The sequence below is a fragment of the Pipistrellus kuhlii genome, unplaced genomic scaffold (assembly GCF_014108245.1).
Source record: "Pipistrellus kuhlii isolate mPipKuh1 unplaced genomic scaffold, mPipKuh1.p scaffold_m20_p_4, whole genome shotgun sequence".
NCBI classification, from domain to species: domain Eukaryota; kingdom Metazoa; phylum Chordata; class Mammalia; order Chiroptera; family Vespertilionidae; genus Pipistrellus; species Pipistrellus kuhlii.
The window spans coordinates 44,902,399-44,919,289 of record NW_023425540.1 but is presented as its reverse complement, the minus strand read 5'-3'; the positions used below and the strand labels follow the sequence as shown (position 1 = coordinate 44,919,289).

The following is a 16,891-nucleotide window of genomic DNA, read 5'->3' as shown; positions in this document are numbered from 1 at the left end:
CAACTCTTCCAGCCGGTCCCCCAATTCTCCTCCCCTTCGGCAACCACCAGCATGCCCCTGTGTCTCTGAGTCTGTTTGGGAAGAGGATTTTAACTAGTACCGATTACCGAATTATCGTCCATTTAGCAAAACTATAACAAATAAAAATAAAAGCATCCCACATGTAGGCAAATGGATAAGATTACTTAAGGAGTGAGTGTATAGAGAAGTTTCAGGACTAAGCACTAAAGCAAGCATTCCTAACCATGTAGAGACCTGGGAATATAAGAAGAAACCAGTAAAAGATGGAACAGCTAGGTAGGGCTTCATGAGAAGCAGTGTCTGCAGGAGAGAGCCAAGTTCCAGAGCAAAGAGAAGAGACTATACTGAGAAAAGTTTGAGATACTGTGTATCTGTCTCACAGGGCACTGTGGAAGGATTTGGGGTTTGGGGGAAATAAGATGTGAGCATCTGGACTAGAACTTTGGGCTCAGATGGTTTAGAGCAGCGATTGCCAGCTAGGGGTCTGCGGACCACTGGTGGTCAGTGAGGTCTGAAAGGTGGATGACCACTGGTCTAGAGCATGAACAGAACACATGGGAATGAAAATCTCATTCCCAGGGTCCTGCGCTTCTTATGGTAACTGAACAGGGATGGAGAGTACTGAGCTTAATCCAAATGATTTTCAAACGTACTACTTTTGATGAAGCTGAGAGTATCGGAGGACTAAAGTGAATGGGGTGAAGGTCTTTACAGCAACACACAGAAATTAGAGGATGAATGACATAATAAAGTGAAGGACTGCAACAGAACCTGGGACATAACGTTCAGTAAGGGTTAGCTATAGATTTCCACATTTCCTGAACCTTTTGTCCACATAGTCTCCTTCACCTCCCCTTTAAAAAGTGGAATTCAGCAAGGCTTGGTTCGAAGATCCCTCCTCTCACACTACATAGTCTCCTTCTGCATTTTCCTTCTCTGCAGGTGGAACATCCAATATCTGCAGTCTAGGACTCTATTCTAAGCTCTAACCAGCAATACTTATTCAATATCTGCACACGAATGACTCAAAGGCATCTCAATTGATTCCAATGAAACTCATTATCTCTGTCCCTAATCACTTCCTCCCAGTGATCACCATAATGGTGAAGTGACTACCACCTATGTAAAAATTAGACTCATTCTTGACATCCTCCCTATCTCATACCCCCATATCTAATCTATCATCAGCTCCTGTGGATTTTACCTGTGAAACATTTTCTGAATGAACTACTTGTCTAATTTTCGACCTGCATCACCCACTACTTTCCAAACTCTACCATGCAACATCTTTAGTCTGAAACATGCCACGAGCCTCCAGACTATCTTCAAGACATCTCTTACCAGCCTCTGAGCTTTTCTCCCCATTGTGTGTTCTCTCTCTCTCTCCCTCCCCCTCTCACACTCTCTCTCTCTCTCTCTCTCTCTCTCTCTCTCTCTCTCTCACACACACACACACACACACACACACACACAGTCTCTGTCTCTCCCTGCACCCCTCTTTCTCTTTCTCTATCTTCTCAACACCCTCTCATAAAAGACACCCACATACTTTTAGGATAAAGATAATGATCCTTTAAATCCCTCTCTGGGCTGATTACAACTTCAGTTACGTCCTATACCACTCTCCCCTCACTGCCACTTTGACCTCTCCCAGGTCCTTTAAAAGCTCATGCTCACTGCTACCATCTGACCTCTGCACATGTTGTTCCCTCAACCTAGAGCCCACCCTATGCTCAACGCAGCCGCATTAACACCTACTTATGTAAGAAAGTTCTCGGGGCATCCCTTAGACCAGGTCAAGGCCTCTCCATTTTGTGCTGTAGGAGTTCTTTTTTTTCTTTTCTTTTTTTTTTTTTTAATATTGATTATGGTCTTACATAATTCCCCCATTCCCATATTCTTTCATAGCAGTTATCGGTAGGCAGCCAGAAAAGTATTTGTGTGATTTTACACATGTCTCTCTTCCCTATTACCTGTTAAACTTCTTCAGGGCAGAGGTGATATCTGATTCTGCTTACCAGTGTTTTCTCAGGGCCTACCATTGTACTTGGCACATAATTGGCACTAAAAATATCTATTAAGTAATGAAGGAGAGAAGAGAGAAATGGGAGATACATTTATATGTTCTTACAGCCTTTGTTATATTCATTCTTCTTCCTCAATTTTAAGAATTCAGTCACCACACAATAATTTCTGTCAGGTCATTAACCAGAATAAATATGTAATCCTCATAGTCATGGCTCCAATCTAATGCTTTTAATAAAATATTTGACACATTCAAAATAATAAAATCCTTGAATATTATTTAATGCATAATTTCAGCTTTCAAGAGATCTATAATAAGCCATTCTAAATAATTACCTCTAATCTTTTCATACTTCTACAACCTCAAGTCACAGAAACAAAAGAATAAAGAAACCTCACAATAGGTCTTTTAACAAGCCTCTGGCAGATTTTTTCACGAATTCTTTTAGAAATGTGCCTATTCTATTTTTTAAAAGTCTTTAAAGAGAATTCTATAACTTCAATTAATAGCCCATTCAGGCAGCATTCCTCATCCTTAAAAACATTCATTAGGCAACTATTTTGAATTATAATAAGTGACTCAAGTAGATGAAGTTAGTCCACTTGGAAACTTTAAGTTATAAGAGAAGCAAAACTGATAAAGGTACAAACTTAAGGAAAATGTAGTCAAAAACAACACAAATCCATGATGAAAGATCCATCATTTATTCAGTGAATCAGTTGTTGAGTGAGTGATGAGTACACCGCTCAAGTTGTTTATCACAGCAACATCACGGAGTGAAGGCCTGTGAGTAGCTGACAACGTAAAGGAAGTTATTCAAGGAGAAGATGAGCAAACCAGAGGTAGACAACAACAGCATAGGAGCCAGAAAACCAAGGAATGTCCCAGAAGGGAGGTGCTGGGGTCTGAGAGAACCTAGGACACAGAGCTGAGAAGTGGGGTGTAAGACGCATGAAAACAAAGTGAAATGAACAATTTGACTCTGGGTAGGCAACACACAATGCAATATACAAATGATATATTACAGAACTGTAACTTGAAACCTACCTAATTTTATCAACCAATGTCCCCAAATAGATTTAATTTAAAAAATGGAAGTTAAAAAAACAAAAAACTCTGATTCCTGGTAAGTAGTTAAGGACACTGAAGTTGGCAGTACCTAAAGGTTGCATGCCTGTTAGAGAAAGCAAGTCAGGCACCTAAAAGAAAAACTGCAAGAATAAACTCCCGTGTTTGTGCTAAATCCTCTACTCTTTTCAATAGCAATTACGTTGTAGATTTTAACTTTTGTGACTTCAACTACCTCCATGCACTGATGTCCCCGATGTCTAAACCCTTAATTGGTTTCCTCCTGATTTCAGTTCCTTCTCACTAACCACCCACCGAGGCTTCTACATTAGCTCTGGCCTGGGCAGTTACAAACTACTGCCTCCAGCATATTCTGTCACCAAAGGTAGGTGGAGTTATGAAACATGCCTCTGATAATCACTGGTCTTTAAAATGCCTGCAAGGATTTCTCTGCCTCCGTAATGCTCAGAGTACTGTTTGGGGATCCTTACGAGACTCTTAAAGAGACCGTGAAGTCAAAACTACAGGTGTCTCAAAAACTGTATACACATTTTAATAGCTGGTGGTCCAATTTTGAAGATGAAATATATTTTAATAAATACTGCCTTTATAATTATTCAAGGTGTGTGTTTACATTTTTGGGGACACCTTATATTTTCATAATACTAAGATGTTGTCTGTCTACTTGGGATTTCCCAGAGGACGTATGATTGATATTATTGCAATAAGCTAAATACTGATGCAGACACAAAAATCCAGATATCGTCTATTAAACCAGATGTGAAAGTTTCAAAAACAAAAAAGAAATGCCATTCTTTTTATAAAAATGTTGTTTGGCCCTGACCGGTTTGGCTCAGTGGATAGAGCGTCAGCCTGTGGACTTAAGGGTCCCAGGTTCAATTCTGGTCAAGGGCATGTTGCAGGCACATCCCCGGTAAAGCTGATCATTGATGTTTCTAGCTCTCTATCCTTCTCCCTTCCTCTTTGTAAAAAATCAAAATATATTTTTTAAAAATTTTGTCTTGGAAAATACAATGTTTTGTTTTTAAATAAAGCATGTTATTTATGTTCACATGTAATGAGTTTATTGCTGTTATTCTTTTTTTTTAAATATAATTTATTGATTTTTCACAGAGAGGAAGAGAGAGGGATAGAGAGTTAGAAACATCAATGAGAGAGAATCATCAATCAGCTGCCTCTTGCACACCCCTTACTGGGGATGTGCCTGCAACCAAGGTACATGCCCTTGACCGGAATCGAATCTGGGACCTTTCAGTCCGCAAGCTGACGCTCTATCCACTGAGCCAAACCAGTTTCGGCTATTGCTGTCATTCTTAAATGAATTAATAAATAAATGTCTTTGAAATTTCTCCATTTGATTTCGAATCCAATAAAAATCAGTAGATATACACGCAAACAAAAACTCTTCAAGAGCCTCAATTTTTTAAGAGGGTGGAAATTTCCTAAGACCAAATTGTCTGGGAACCACTGGACCATCTGAAACACAGTTCAAACCCAGGCTGGCATTCCAGGCCCACCTGTTTAACGTCAAGTTTGTTTCCAACCTCACCACCATTCCATTCTGAATCAAATCCTTTGTCCCCACCACGCTAGTCTGCTCATTATGCTCTCAATGCCACAGACAATCCTGCCTTTCACTTTCGCTCATACCTCTTTCTCTCCGCACAATATTTCCTGCCAATCCGCCCAGGCAGAGCTCAAGCTCTGGTCAGAGACCCCTTAACCCCTCCAATTCTACAACTCATAGAGCAAATGGGATTGGGGCTCTACCTTGAATTATTACTTTACTATTTTTCTTGCTTCTCCAACCAGACATTAAACCTTTGAAGGTGAGAAATTCTTCATAACAATGGCTAACAGGTAATACCTAATTAGTGTATGTGTACTGTGTAATGCATATAGAATTTCCTTATCTCCATTTAAAAAGTGGGGCTTTGACTCTTCCAGACTTGCCTGCTGAGCCACTCAGGTTTGGCTGCTCCCAAGCTCCTTGAGGCACCTTAACAAGAGACACACTGACTCAGTGTGTCACCATGCTGATGACCTTGGCTTCTTCGCCTTACTGTCACTGGCCCACCCAAGTGACTCCTTACCAGCCCTGAAATAACCCTATAGCCTCCAGACAGATTAACCCCTTGGGTTGTCATGAACAGATTTTGTTTCAGAAACTACTGAGATTACAGTAAAAACACTGCTTATATTTCTAATGTGCAGAGTACAGTGCAGAGAACCAAGAAAAGATTTCAGACCATAGAAGAAAGTTGGGAAAGTGGACGAGAATGGCAAAGTTCTCACAACCATTCTCTAACTTCTTAAAAAATTTTCAGTACACATACTTGCAAGTCCCTTATAAATACTTTCATAGTTAAAAGATATAAATATAGCCTCACTCTTCATTTTTCTCCAGACAAAAATAATGTATTACCCTTCCTTGTTCTTCCCTCATATTTCCCCCACATTTTAGTGATTCTTATTCTTCTCAAACACAATCCCTATTTTAAGAGTATCAGTATCAGTCGTTTGAAAATTCTAGGATTTCTGAAAATATTATTGTCAAGATCTTGATTTTACATCCTTAATAAAATACCCCGTGACTGGTAATGTAACACTATCTCTAATTCAGTGATATTAAAAACATTCTGGCTTTCCACACTGCCCTCAGGATTAGCTAGCCGCTGAAAATCCCTTACCTATGCCTGAAGCTGGTGTGAAGGAATGGATCCTATTGGCAGCAAAATCCAGGGATTGAAAATACCTAAAAGAAGACTGTCCTGGCTCCCAGATGAAAATATCAATTGAACTCTGATCTCCTACAATAATAAATAAAAGTCAAATCTGAAGGCAAAAGTTTCAGGGGGAAAAAAAGAGAATTACACAGGAAATCTATAATAAAAACATTAAATCTGATTTTAAAAAAACAAATTTTATAAGGGAGTCCTCAGAATTCATTTAAACAGAAATAAAACTTATTAGGAAACATTTCAAGTCTTTTTGTATTTGTCACATGAAGTATAGACATTAGTTAGCCACTAATCATGGCCCAATATTAAAAAACATAGCAACAAATGTTTTATTTTTTAGGAGTGTTGGGATTTTATTTATGAAAGTTCCACTAAACAGAAAGAAGCATATTCATATTCAATAAATATTTTAAAGTTTTATCAAAAGTTGCTAAGCACCACTTATTACTACTATAATTTATCCATGGCATCCCAAGTACAGTCATATAAAAAGTTATCTACTTATGCTATAAGTATAATATCTTCATAGTTTTTCGTAGATCTTTCCACTTACCCATCCATTCCCCGATTTTATTTTAATACCCTGAAAGTAGTGGTTCAGAACCCCTAAAGATTATGGGCATAACAATTTTTCCCCCAAAATCTATTTGTAGCTGACAGCCAATATTTATCCATCAAGAAACATTATATGACTTAGCTAAAAAAATTATTATGAGAGCATTTTCATATGAACATACTATATGAATACTAATTTTGATAACTCTGTATCCAATACAAATATTATATCTTCTTACCTAGAGAGACAGTTTTGGCAAAAATTAAGTAAATATCATCTCCTGAAATCAATGCCTCGACTTGTGTTGTCCCACTGATGGGCACTTCTTGAAAGTTGACAAACTCATGGCCAGACCATCTCAGTAAAACGGAATTGATCCTGGCATGAGCCTGGGAAAAGGCTAAGAACACAGAGCCTCCTCTGGTGAACAAGGCCATGGCCAGCACACCTCGGACAGGGAGTGTCTGATGCAGCACAAAGCTTCCTCCATTCCACCGGAAGACCTGCAGGGAATGTTCAAATGGAGAATCCTTCGTGATGAGGAATCGAGCACTTGTGATAATTTAACCAGTGTCATATGTTTATTCTCCTAGACCCTTTAATTTAGTTGAGAGAATATTTTCAAACATGAGAAAGTAGCAAAACAAGCTCTTTCCCCCTTTTACTGTATGTGTGTAAGAGTGAGAGAGGAAAGAGAAAGAGAGAGGAAAGAGAAAGAGAAAGAAAGAGGAAAGAGAAAGAGGTAGAATGAATTTTAAAGCAAAGTTATTTAAAAATAAATTTCTAATAGACATCCGGGCAGGAGTCAGTGATAGCAAGAGAAGAGGAATGCCAAAGACAAAAGAGAATTCATTTAAATACAAAAAAAAATTCAAAACTAGATGAGAAACTTTCTGATACTATAATATCATTCATTGCCCTCTCTCAAGCAAGAGAAACCCATAAACTTTTTAGTATTATACTAATGCTGGCATTGCATACAAGTTTTCAGGGTGAGTGTTCATATGTTTAAAATTAAAAGACAATCCCAAATATACAACCTGGTCAGTTTCAGAAGAATTCTATTTATTCAGTCAACAATTGGGAACCTTATATGAGCCAGGCATTATTCTAGGAGTTATGAATAAATAATATTTCCCTTTATGGATATTAAGTATTAGTCAAAGGCAAACAAACACACCAATAATTAAGTAAATGCACAATTATAAAATTGATACAAGTGCTAAAGGTAACAATTGAAATGATGTGATAAAGAACTATGGGTGTATTGGGAAAATAAAGGTAGAGAGAATGACAAAATTTCCAAGGCAGGAAAAGTTTGTCATTATCTGAATTAAAACGGGTTTAAATGGAAGGAAGCTGATAGTTCTAGGGAAGTGAAAACCAGTTAGACTACAGAGGTAAGGAGTCTTTTGTTAGGGTGACCATGTAATTTATCACAAGGGTCCCTGAGCAAGAAAAAGGGACAATATTAATAATTATATCAGGACAACTGGCATAACCCAACACTGTGCTGGACAAATGAGATATGGTTATCCTACTTACTCAGATGTATGCTAAATATAATCGGAAATCATTGAAGTTTCAAAATGAGGAGTAAAAATAATAATAATAAATAAAAATAAATAAAATAAAATAAAATTAGGGATAATTCAATATTAATTAATGTTTAAAATATTACTCCGGCCCAGCCAACATGGTTCAGAAATATGAACCAGGTCACGGTTCTATTCCTGATAAGGGCACATGCCCAGGTTGTAGGCATAATCCTCAGTGTGGGGCTGATTAGTGATTCTCTCTCACCATTGATGTTTCCATCTCTCTCTTCCTCTCTGAAATCAATAAAAAATATAAAATAATAAAATAAAATATTACCCCAGCCGTCTGACTGGGAATGGGTCTGAGGAGGTCAGAGAAGAAGTTAGGAAACTGGCTAGAGGCTCTAATAGTGTGGGAGAGAAGTCTGTATTCAATTATTGGAAACTATAAACAAGAACACCTAATAATAAATTATATGTCATTCAAGAGTAATCAAGAAGGACACATCCCAGAGCAACTGCACTTATGAGGTTGCTATTTCCTGAGATGACAGCAAGCACTGAACAAGTTTTGCAGAGAAAATCCAAAGTTCAGAGGGGATATGCTAAATCTTCCATACCTAACATATTGTATATTTAAGTGGAGATGCTAACAGAAAGTTAGATATGTAAGTCTGGAATACAGAGGGATGGCTCCCAAGCCTAACCAATGGACACAGACACCGGGGGATAAAGGCATGAGCCAGGAGGGGGAGGTAATAGGGGGATAAGAACACATATGTAACATCTTAATCAATAAAGAATGAATGAATGAATGAATGAATGAATGAAATAATTTTTTTAAAAAGAAGTGATTGTGAAGCCCTAACAATTACAGCTGAGAAAACAGACTGAGAAGGCCTGAACATCCATTCTGAAATAACCTTAAACTTGACATTTTTGGGATATTATCCACATCTAAAAGGGAGGACAGATGGCTCTAGTGGTCAAGGGTATCTCTCAGTATACTGACAGGCCAATGTCAGGGGCAGAGGTGGTGTGTACTGGACATAGGAGAGAGAAGCCAGCAGGTGTCGGTGCTGGTTGACCTCAGCAGTAAAGGCAAATTCTGGGCCAAAGTTTCCTTGCTCATGTCCCAATCCCTGGAACATGTAAATATAGCACTTCCCATGGCAGAGGGGACTTTGCAGATGTGATTAAGGGCTCTGGAGATGGGGAGATTGTCCTGACCGTCCAGCTGGTCTCAAGGTCATTACAAAGGTCCTTACAAGCAAAAGAGGGAAAGCAGGACAGTCAGAGAAGGAGATGGGGCAACAGAAGCCGAGTAGGGGATGATGCGGTTGCTGGTTTTGAAGATGAAGGAGGGCAGAGTGTCAAGGGATGGGGCAGCCTCTGGAAGCAGGAAAAGGCAGAGACATTCTCCTGGGAACTGTCAACACCTTGGTGTTAGCCCAGAGAGACCTGTTTCAGATGTCTCACCTCCCGAACTGTCTGAGAATCCATTTGTATTCTTAGCGGTTAAGTTTGTGGTCATTTGTTACATTAGCAATGGGAAGCAGATACACTTGTCTTTAACCAGATGACTGCCTGAAGTTTTTATGAGAAAACAGAGGATATTTTTCATATACCTTAGAAATAGAAAATATTAATTTGGGAAGGCAAAACAAAGCCCAGTTAATGAAAACTGCATAGGACGTAGGTTTCTCCCAACTAAGTGAAATCCTTGTCCTATTTTTGCAGCCTGGGAGTATAAAGAGGAGCGCTACCCTGTCCACACACCAGCCAGAGCAGCACCCCATGTGGACAGATGGATCACCCCTCCTTTTACCTATTATGTCATGCTTGAGCAATTAGTAAAGTTATTTTGCAGTAATTATGTTATTTCTCTACTCATTCCTTTAACATGGTATAAACATTTATGCAGATGGAGAATATTGTCAATAATCAAGTATTTATATAACATGTGATAACCAGAATTACTTGGTTAGAGGGTCATTCTAATACGTCAAGGTTGTGGGTTTGATACCTGGTCAGGGCGCATACAAGAAGTACCCAACAAATGCATAAATAAGTGAAACAACAAATTTATGACCCATCTCTATCTCCCCCATTCCTCTCCTTCTAGTATCAATAAATAAAAATGTTAAAAAAAAGAAAAAATTTGGAAGATTTTTTAAAATTTAACTATAACTAATCAGTATGTATATTCTACTTTACTACTTTCCTCCAATTAAATTTTATTTTAAACCTACAGACTACATCTTTGATGGGCTTTAATTATAGCATTAAAAAAATTTCATTTTAAAAGAATCAAACCTGTGTTAATGCAGAATCATTTCTTTGACTTGCAACAATTAAATAATCTTGACTGTCTGAAGTAAAATATCTTACTTGAGAACTTTCTGAAATAATTATTGTTTGTACCTGCAAGGAAGACAGAACAATAGGAATAAAAATTTAAAGTAGACTATAACTAAAAAGGATCTGAATACAGTAATAGTATGAGTCAGTATCTGAAGTTCAAAACTTGGAAAATCCTTCTGATATCTAGATATTCCTAACGAGGGATCTTTTCAAGAAAGACAAAACATCCCCAGAGTAAGACACCTTGCTCAAATGAGTATCAACTTGCCAGAAGCCCTTTTCCACATGACCACAGACCATGCATTAACTTCCATTTAGATCAAGTTTACAAATCTAATGTTTCTTTTAAATAAAACAACCTACAAAAAAAGTAAAGTGTTTTGTTGTTTGTTTCTTTTACCAGGAATAATTTGAGTCCAGATGTGAATGTATACACACTGTTAACGGAAGGCTTTGCTTCATTTCTTTCTTCGTGAGTAATCACAAAGTAGGGAGAGAGTCCAATACGAAAGGCCTCACACGTTTTAGGATTCTCTATATTTAAATCCTAGGATATAAGGGATAGAAATAACTGTAATTCCCGAGGTAGCCAACATTTACACGCACATCTTATTTTGTATGCCATAAAATAAACGATGCTTACCTCGAGTGGGATAAAAACCCCTTGCCATCGGTAAATGGTAGAAGACACCTTTCTTAACATTACACCATATATTGAATCTTCCGAAGTAAAGAAACACCAGCCAGAAGCCGAGGCATCGAAAAAACTTTGAAATATGGAAAACACAATATGTGTTCCCCCTGAAAAACATATGTCATAATTTACAAGTGCATAATCCCTTCCGAACTTTATCAATTCTGAGTTTATTATTCAAGCAGTGCAGCCCATTCTTTATATGGCACTGAGGGTGGTCTTCAAAGTGCTAATGTGATTCATACCACCTTATGCTATATAGGCATAGTAATCCTTCCCATTGCTTAAAGCACTCAAAGGCTTTCCATTAATCCTAGAATTGAAACAAATGCCCATAACATGTTCCTCAACCTCTTGAATGATCTAGCGTTGTCTAACTCTTCAGATTCAACACTTCCCTTATTTATAAGCCCAATGGCCAATCTAAAGTCTATCATTTACATTCTTTATTTAAAATGCTTCTAGATGTCTGCCTCATTGGTTTCCCATCTTTTCCTCCATGTTCCTCCAACCCAGGTCTTTGCATAATCAATCTCTACTTAGCATTTTGTCTTATTTCAAACTTTGCTACTCCTGAGAAGTATTTATTTATGTTCTCACAGCCCTAACAACTTCCCCTTTAAAACATTTATTACAGTTTAAACAACACACTGATTTTTACTTGTTTTATTTCTGTCACCCCTTTAAATTCTAAGCTCTGTGAGTTTAAACCTATGCCTGACACATATTAGGCCTTCAATAAATAGCTGTGGGTGCAATAAAAGAATTATATATCTTTTCTCCATTTTCAACAGATCCATAACATACAATTCATGAGGGAATATGTAAATTTTATACATGCAATCTTTCTTCGTTATAGAATTTTGTCCTTATAAGAAATGAAACATACTCATGCCAAAGGCAGTTTCGGATATTGTCTCCCACTCCACACTCACAGCTAAATCAATGCCATTAGTACGTGACACATTTAAATATACAGTCCTGTTGGCTTCTTCAATCTTTATAGAGGTGGCTCTAAAGCAAACAAAAATGATTATGGAAAGCAGAAAAAGCATATTAAAATATATGACACAATGCTATAATATATTTAATACATTTTTTTAAATTTACACAAGCCTATGGTGAGCTCCATTCCCAAATTTTATAGAGCTGGAAGACTAGACTCTACACCTCAAAGATATTCATTTATGAAAATTTTTTTAAAAGCACAAATATAATACTCTAAAACTAAGATCATAACAAAATACTGATAGTAACTTCATGCTGCACATTCTAAAAAATAAATAAAACCTTGTTATTTCTCACATAAAACAAAAAAAATGTAACAGAGAAAAAATAAGCCAGGAATTCATTGATCTAGTGCTGTGGTTGGCAAACTGTGGCTCACGAGCCACATGCAGCTCTTTGGCCCCTTGAGTGTGGCTCTTCCACAAAATACCACAACCTGGGCGAGTCTATTTTGAAGAAGTGGTGTTAGAAGAAGTTTAAGTTTAAAAAATTTGGCTCTCAAAAGAAATTTCAATCGTTGTACTATTGATATCTGGCTCTGTTGACTAATGAGTTTGCTGACCACTGATCTAGTTAGTGTATCAGTGAAACAAGACCCATTGAAATATTTTTAAAATATAAAAAAATAAACATCTTCAGCCTACAGAGAGAATTTTACACTACAATCATGTTAATGTATCTTTGAAGAGTAATTCATTTAGTCTGAGTAGCTAAGTATAATTTCTATTATTTCTCACTTTTTATTATTATTGAAAAAATTAAAAAAATTAAAACAGTGCAAGCCATTACCTGAAAGTGTAAACTTTGGGAAAATAAGAATTCTAGTAACATCATTATGGAGGACATGATTAGGTTTCTGACAGTCCCTGTTATGAGAGGGCATATGGCCTCTCTGAATCTATCTGCTAGAGCGCATTTTAAAAATTCCTTTTAAGATAGTCACAGTTCGCTGAAACCGGTTTGGCTCAGTGTAGAGCGTCGGTCTGTGGACTGAAAGGTTCCAGGTTCGATTCCAGTCAGGGGCATGTACGTTGGTTGTGGGCACATCCCCGATAGGGGTGTGCAAGAGGCAGCTGGCCAGTGTTTCTCTCTCATCGACGTTTCTAGCTCTCTATCTCTCTCTTTTCCTCTCTGTAAAAAATCAATAAAACAATATTAAAAAAAAAATAGAGCTCAATTTCCTTCTGCATTTTCTCTATGTCAAAAAAAATATATCCTGCCCAGCTAGTGTGGCTCAGTGGTTGAGCGCTGACCCATGAACCAGGAGGTCACAGTTTGATTCCTGGTCAGGGCATGTGCCCAGGCTTCAGGCTTGGTTCCCAGTGGGGGGCTTGCAGGAGACACCCAATCAATGATTCTCTCTCATCATTGACGTTTCTATCTCTCTCTCCTCCCTTCCTTTCTCTCTAAAATCAATAAACATATTAAAAAATATTTCCGACTTAGCTTCAGAAGTGGCGATTTCCTTCTGAATAAACTATACCTGTTTGCGACTGCAGAGATACTGAACAGCCCCAGAGGGGCCTGGTTTTGCAAAACTGTTATCAGGGTTCGAGCACGTGCCCCTAGTCTGGCACCTCCAGTCGGATTAAACAATGTACAAACAAAATGCTCGTCCATTTCTGGTTCCGTGTCTAATATGGCAGATATGTGTAGGGCCTGAAAACAAAATCAAAAGATAAAGTCACTAAAATATAGTATTTCTACAACAGACAGAAAAAAAATCTGTTAAATATTTTTGACAATAATATGTTTTGGAAGCATCACCTTTTCTTAAATTCTAATACTGATTCCCATAATCTGATAGTTACAACTCTTCCCATTTACTAATTTCAAGATTTTCAACACAATGTATGGCACAGAAGTGTCTAAAAATAAATATTTATGGCACTTAAAAATAACATCAAGATAAAAATTAAAAATATATTCATTTTTGCTAATTCTTTATCCTGCTCTAGCTATCTATACACTGTATTAGTTTCATTCTAGTCTAGGATTCACTATTAAAACTTTATAACCATTGTGGGCCCTAATTTAAAAAACACATACAAATGTTCATCAACAGGAGACTACATAAACAAATAGTGGTTTATTTTATTAAATGCTTCTCAGCAAAAAAATAAATAAATAAATAAATAAATAAAATTAATCAAAAAAACAACTACTGAGCTGTGCAACCACACATATCTCAAAAATTACATTGCCCAAAGGAAGCGAGGCACAAAAGATTACATACTCTATGATTCTACTTACATAAAGTTCAAGAACCAGTAAAATGAGTCTAAAAAATATTTATTTGATTTCGAAGTGGAAGGGAGAGGAAGAGAGATAAAAACACCAAATGATGAGAGAAATCATTGATTGGCTGGCTGCTGCAAACCCTACACTGGGAATCTAATCCACAACCCGGGCATATGCCTTGATCTGGAATTGAACCATGACCTCCTGGATCATAGGTGAACAATCAACCACTGAGCCATGCTGGCCAGGCTAGAATGAATCTTTAATGATAGGAAATGAAAAGTAGTTTCCTCTGGGGAAAGCAAGAAACTTTTCAGTGATGATAATGTTCAATAGCTTAATTTGAGTGGTGGTTACATGGGTGCATACATATTTTTAAAGTCATTGAGACATACACTTAATATTTGTGTATTTTATTTTTTATATCTCAAAATCAAAAACATGTTGGAGGAAAAAATCGTGTGTGAAAGAATATTTATTAATTTCTCAAACATTTAATTTGCCAAATGAACAGTAAGGTCTTCAAACGCACTGTAAAAAAAGTTTTTTAAGAAAACAGCACAACCTGGCCTGGTGTGGCTCAGTGGTTGGCACCGATTTATTAACCAAGAAATCCCCAGTTTGTTTCCAGTTCAGGGCACATGCCTGGGTTGCAGGCCTGCTCCCCAGTAGGGGTTATTCAGGAGGCTGCCAGTCAATGATATTCTCTCATCATTGATGTTTCTATCTTGCTCTCATCTTCATTCCTCTGAAATCAATAAAAATATTTTAAAAAACCCACAGAAGATAATTTAAAATAGTTTTAAATTTAATTTAAAACATTTTTTTAAAGCATGTGGATGTAAAGCAATGGCAAATTCGTAAAATACCTTAAATTTGAATTCTTTAATATCTATATGAAGATAAGTGTCCTTGAAAAAAATTTTTAAAGATTCTAAATTTCAAAGAATGTAAAAACTTAAGCATGCAAATGAATATGCACTAAAAATGTATTTAGTTTACAGAAACTGGTCATAAATAAAACATTTTAATAATTGGATGAACTGCTTTTAGATGAACTAGGATAAATATATTATTTTAGAATTATACTTTATTATATAATAAGCTTAAAATATGTTAAAATAGTGGAATTAGCTAATTTAAAGTATGTTTTTAAAATAAAGTTTAAAAACAAAGTTATTAATATATGGGAAAAGGTTTCTGGAGATAAACTTCTGCTAGTTTATTCACATGTGTAAGTAATCCAAATCGAGTATTTTTTCTCCAATGAGCTATTCCCATTCACATAGGACACTTGCTTCTGAAACAAGCAAGCTGAAGTAAGCACTTATATTTTACTTAATGAAAACATGACAGGAAGGAGTGATTGTGCCGAGGCTTCATGGCTGCAAAGAATGGTTTAGAGTTATTTTTAGCTTATGGTTTATAGACATATAAATTGATGTGTTCCATTTGAATATGCTTGAATTTTAAAATAGCAATACACATATTTTCTTTTTTATTTGCACATTCCACTGCCTAATTCACAGAGCAAATTTTTCCAGTTGTGCTCTCTATAAACTATATAGCACAGGGCACTTTCACACAGTCATCTAACCTTGTCTTTTCCCAATATCTATGCTGGAAATACTTTTTTCTTTCTAGGACATAGGGTGCTCTTCTAAGGAAATATTATTTTGTAAATTTAAAAGATGATTATTCCCTGCCAGTGAAGGCTCATGCTGTACCTTGAATCGAACACCTTCTTCTAAAACAATATAGCCTTTGGAAGGAGTCAGATCTTTAGACTCCGCTGAAGAATCCACTTCAGTCACAAGGAACTGAACTGTCACAGTTCCAAACAGTCCTTGTGCAGGTTCCCGAACAATGTATAAGACGGCGACACTCTCTTGCACATAGAGAGCTGCTGGTTCTCTCAGGAAAAAGTGCTCGCTGTTGTTAAATGATAGAACTCCCGGGCCATCATCATTAGCGAGGACAGTAATTACGGCTGTCAAAATAAAAATGTTGAAGTAATAAATGAAAATAGAATGGCTTGTGAGTGCTGGGAAGTGTACTGATGCTTCATTGTAAAGTAGGCTAATTCTTCTCTGGGTCATTTTAAAACAAGGGGGAAATTTCCCCGCATCCTTATGTAAAGAAATACCTTTGTCAAGAAGCAAATGAATTTTTAAAAGCATTTATTAAAATTTATACTCACATATGACATAAAAATACTCAGTAAGCTCGTAATAAAAGACAGTTTCTTCAACCTGATGGAATGATACCTCTGAGAAGCCAATAGCAATAAAAAAAAAAAAGTTAATGACTAATTAGAAGCACTGCCACTAAAAAGAGAAACAAGACAAGGATGCCTGTCTTCACTATCCTGGAGTGATCATCCAGGCTAAGGTGTCAAAGTAATGAAAAAGCAGAGTCCGAACCAGCCCTGTTTTACAGCCCCTCCATTCTGAAGTTCTGTGTGTCCAGGAGGTTTTGTCGTTTTTCTTCTTTTCGCCTTCTCTAAGCACTCAGCATAACAGTAATAAAGCAGTGAACCAGGATGATTTTTGCTAACAATATTAAACTGTTCCAACCAAAGAATTATGGCTCCTTTTGGCAGTTCTCAGGTGT

General features: G+C 36.9%; 1 protein-coding gene across 1 annotated transcript in view; it reads right to left on the bottom strand.

Annotated features, from left to right (window-relative positions):
* ADGRV1 (adhesion G protein-coupled receptor V1) overlaps positions 1-16,891 on the bottom strand; it is a 423,988-nt gene that overhangs the window by 300,834 nt on the left and 106,263 nt on the right. The window contains exons 44-51 of the mRNA XM_045571582.1: positions 16,006-16,268; positions 13,521-13,696; positions 11,919-12,043; positions 10,979-11,136; positions 10,736-10,882; positions 10,288-10,395; positions 6,672-6,936; positions 5,827-5,946 (exon numbers count right to left, since the gene is read on the bottom strand). Of these exons, the coding sequence (XP_045427538.1) occupies positions 5,827-5,946; positions 6,672-6,936; positions 10,288-10,395; positions 10,736-10,882; positions 10,979-11,136; positions 11,919-12,043; positions 13,521-13,696; positions 16,006-16,268 (1,362 nt within the window). The remainder of the gene's footprint in view (positions 1-5,826; positions 5,947-6,671; positions 6,937-10,287; positions 10,396-10,735; positions 10,883-10,978; positions 11,137-11,918; positions 12,044-13,520; positions 13,697-16,005; positions 16,269-16,891) is intronic.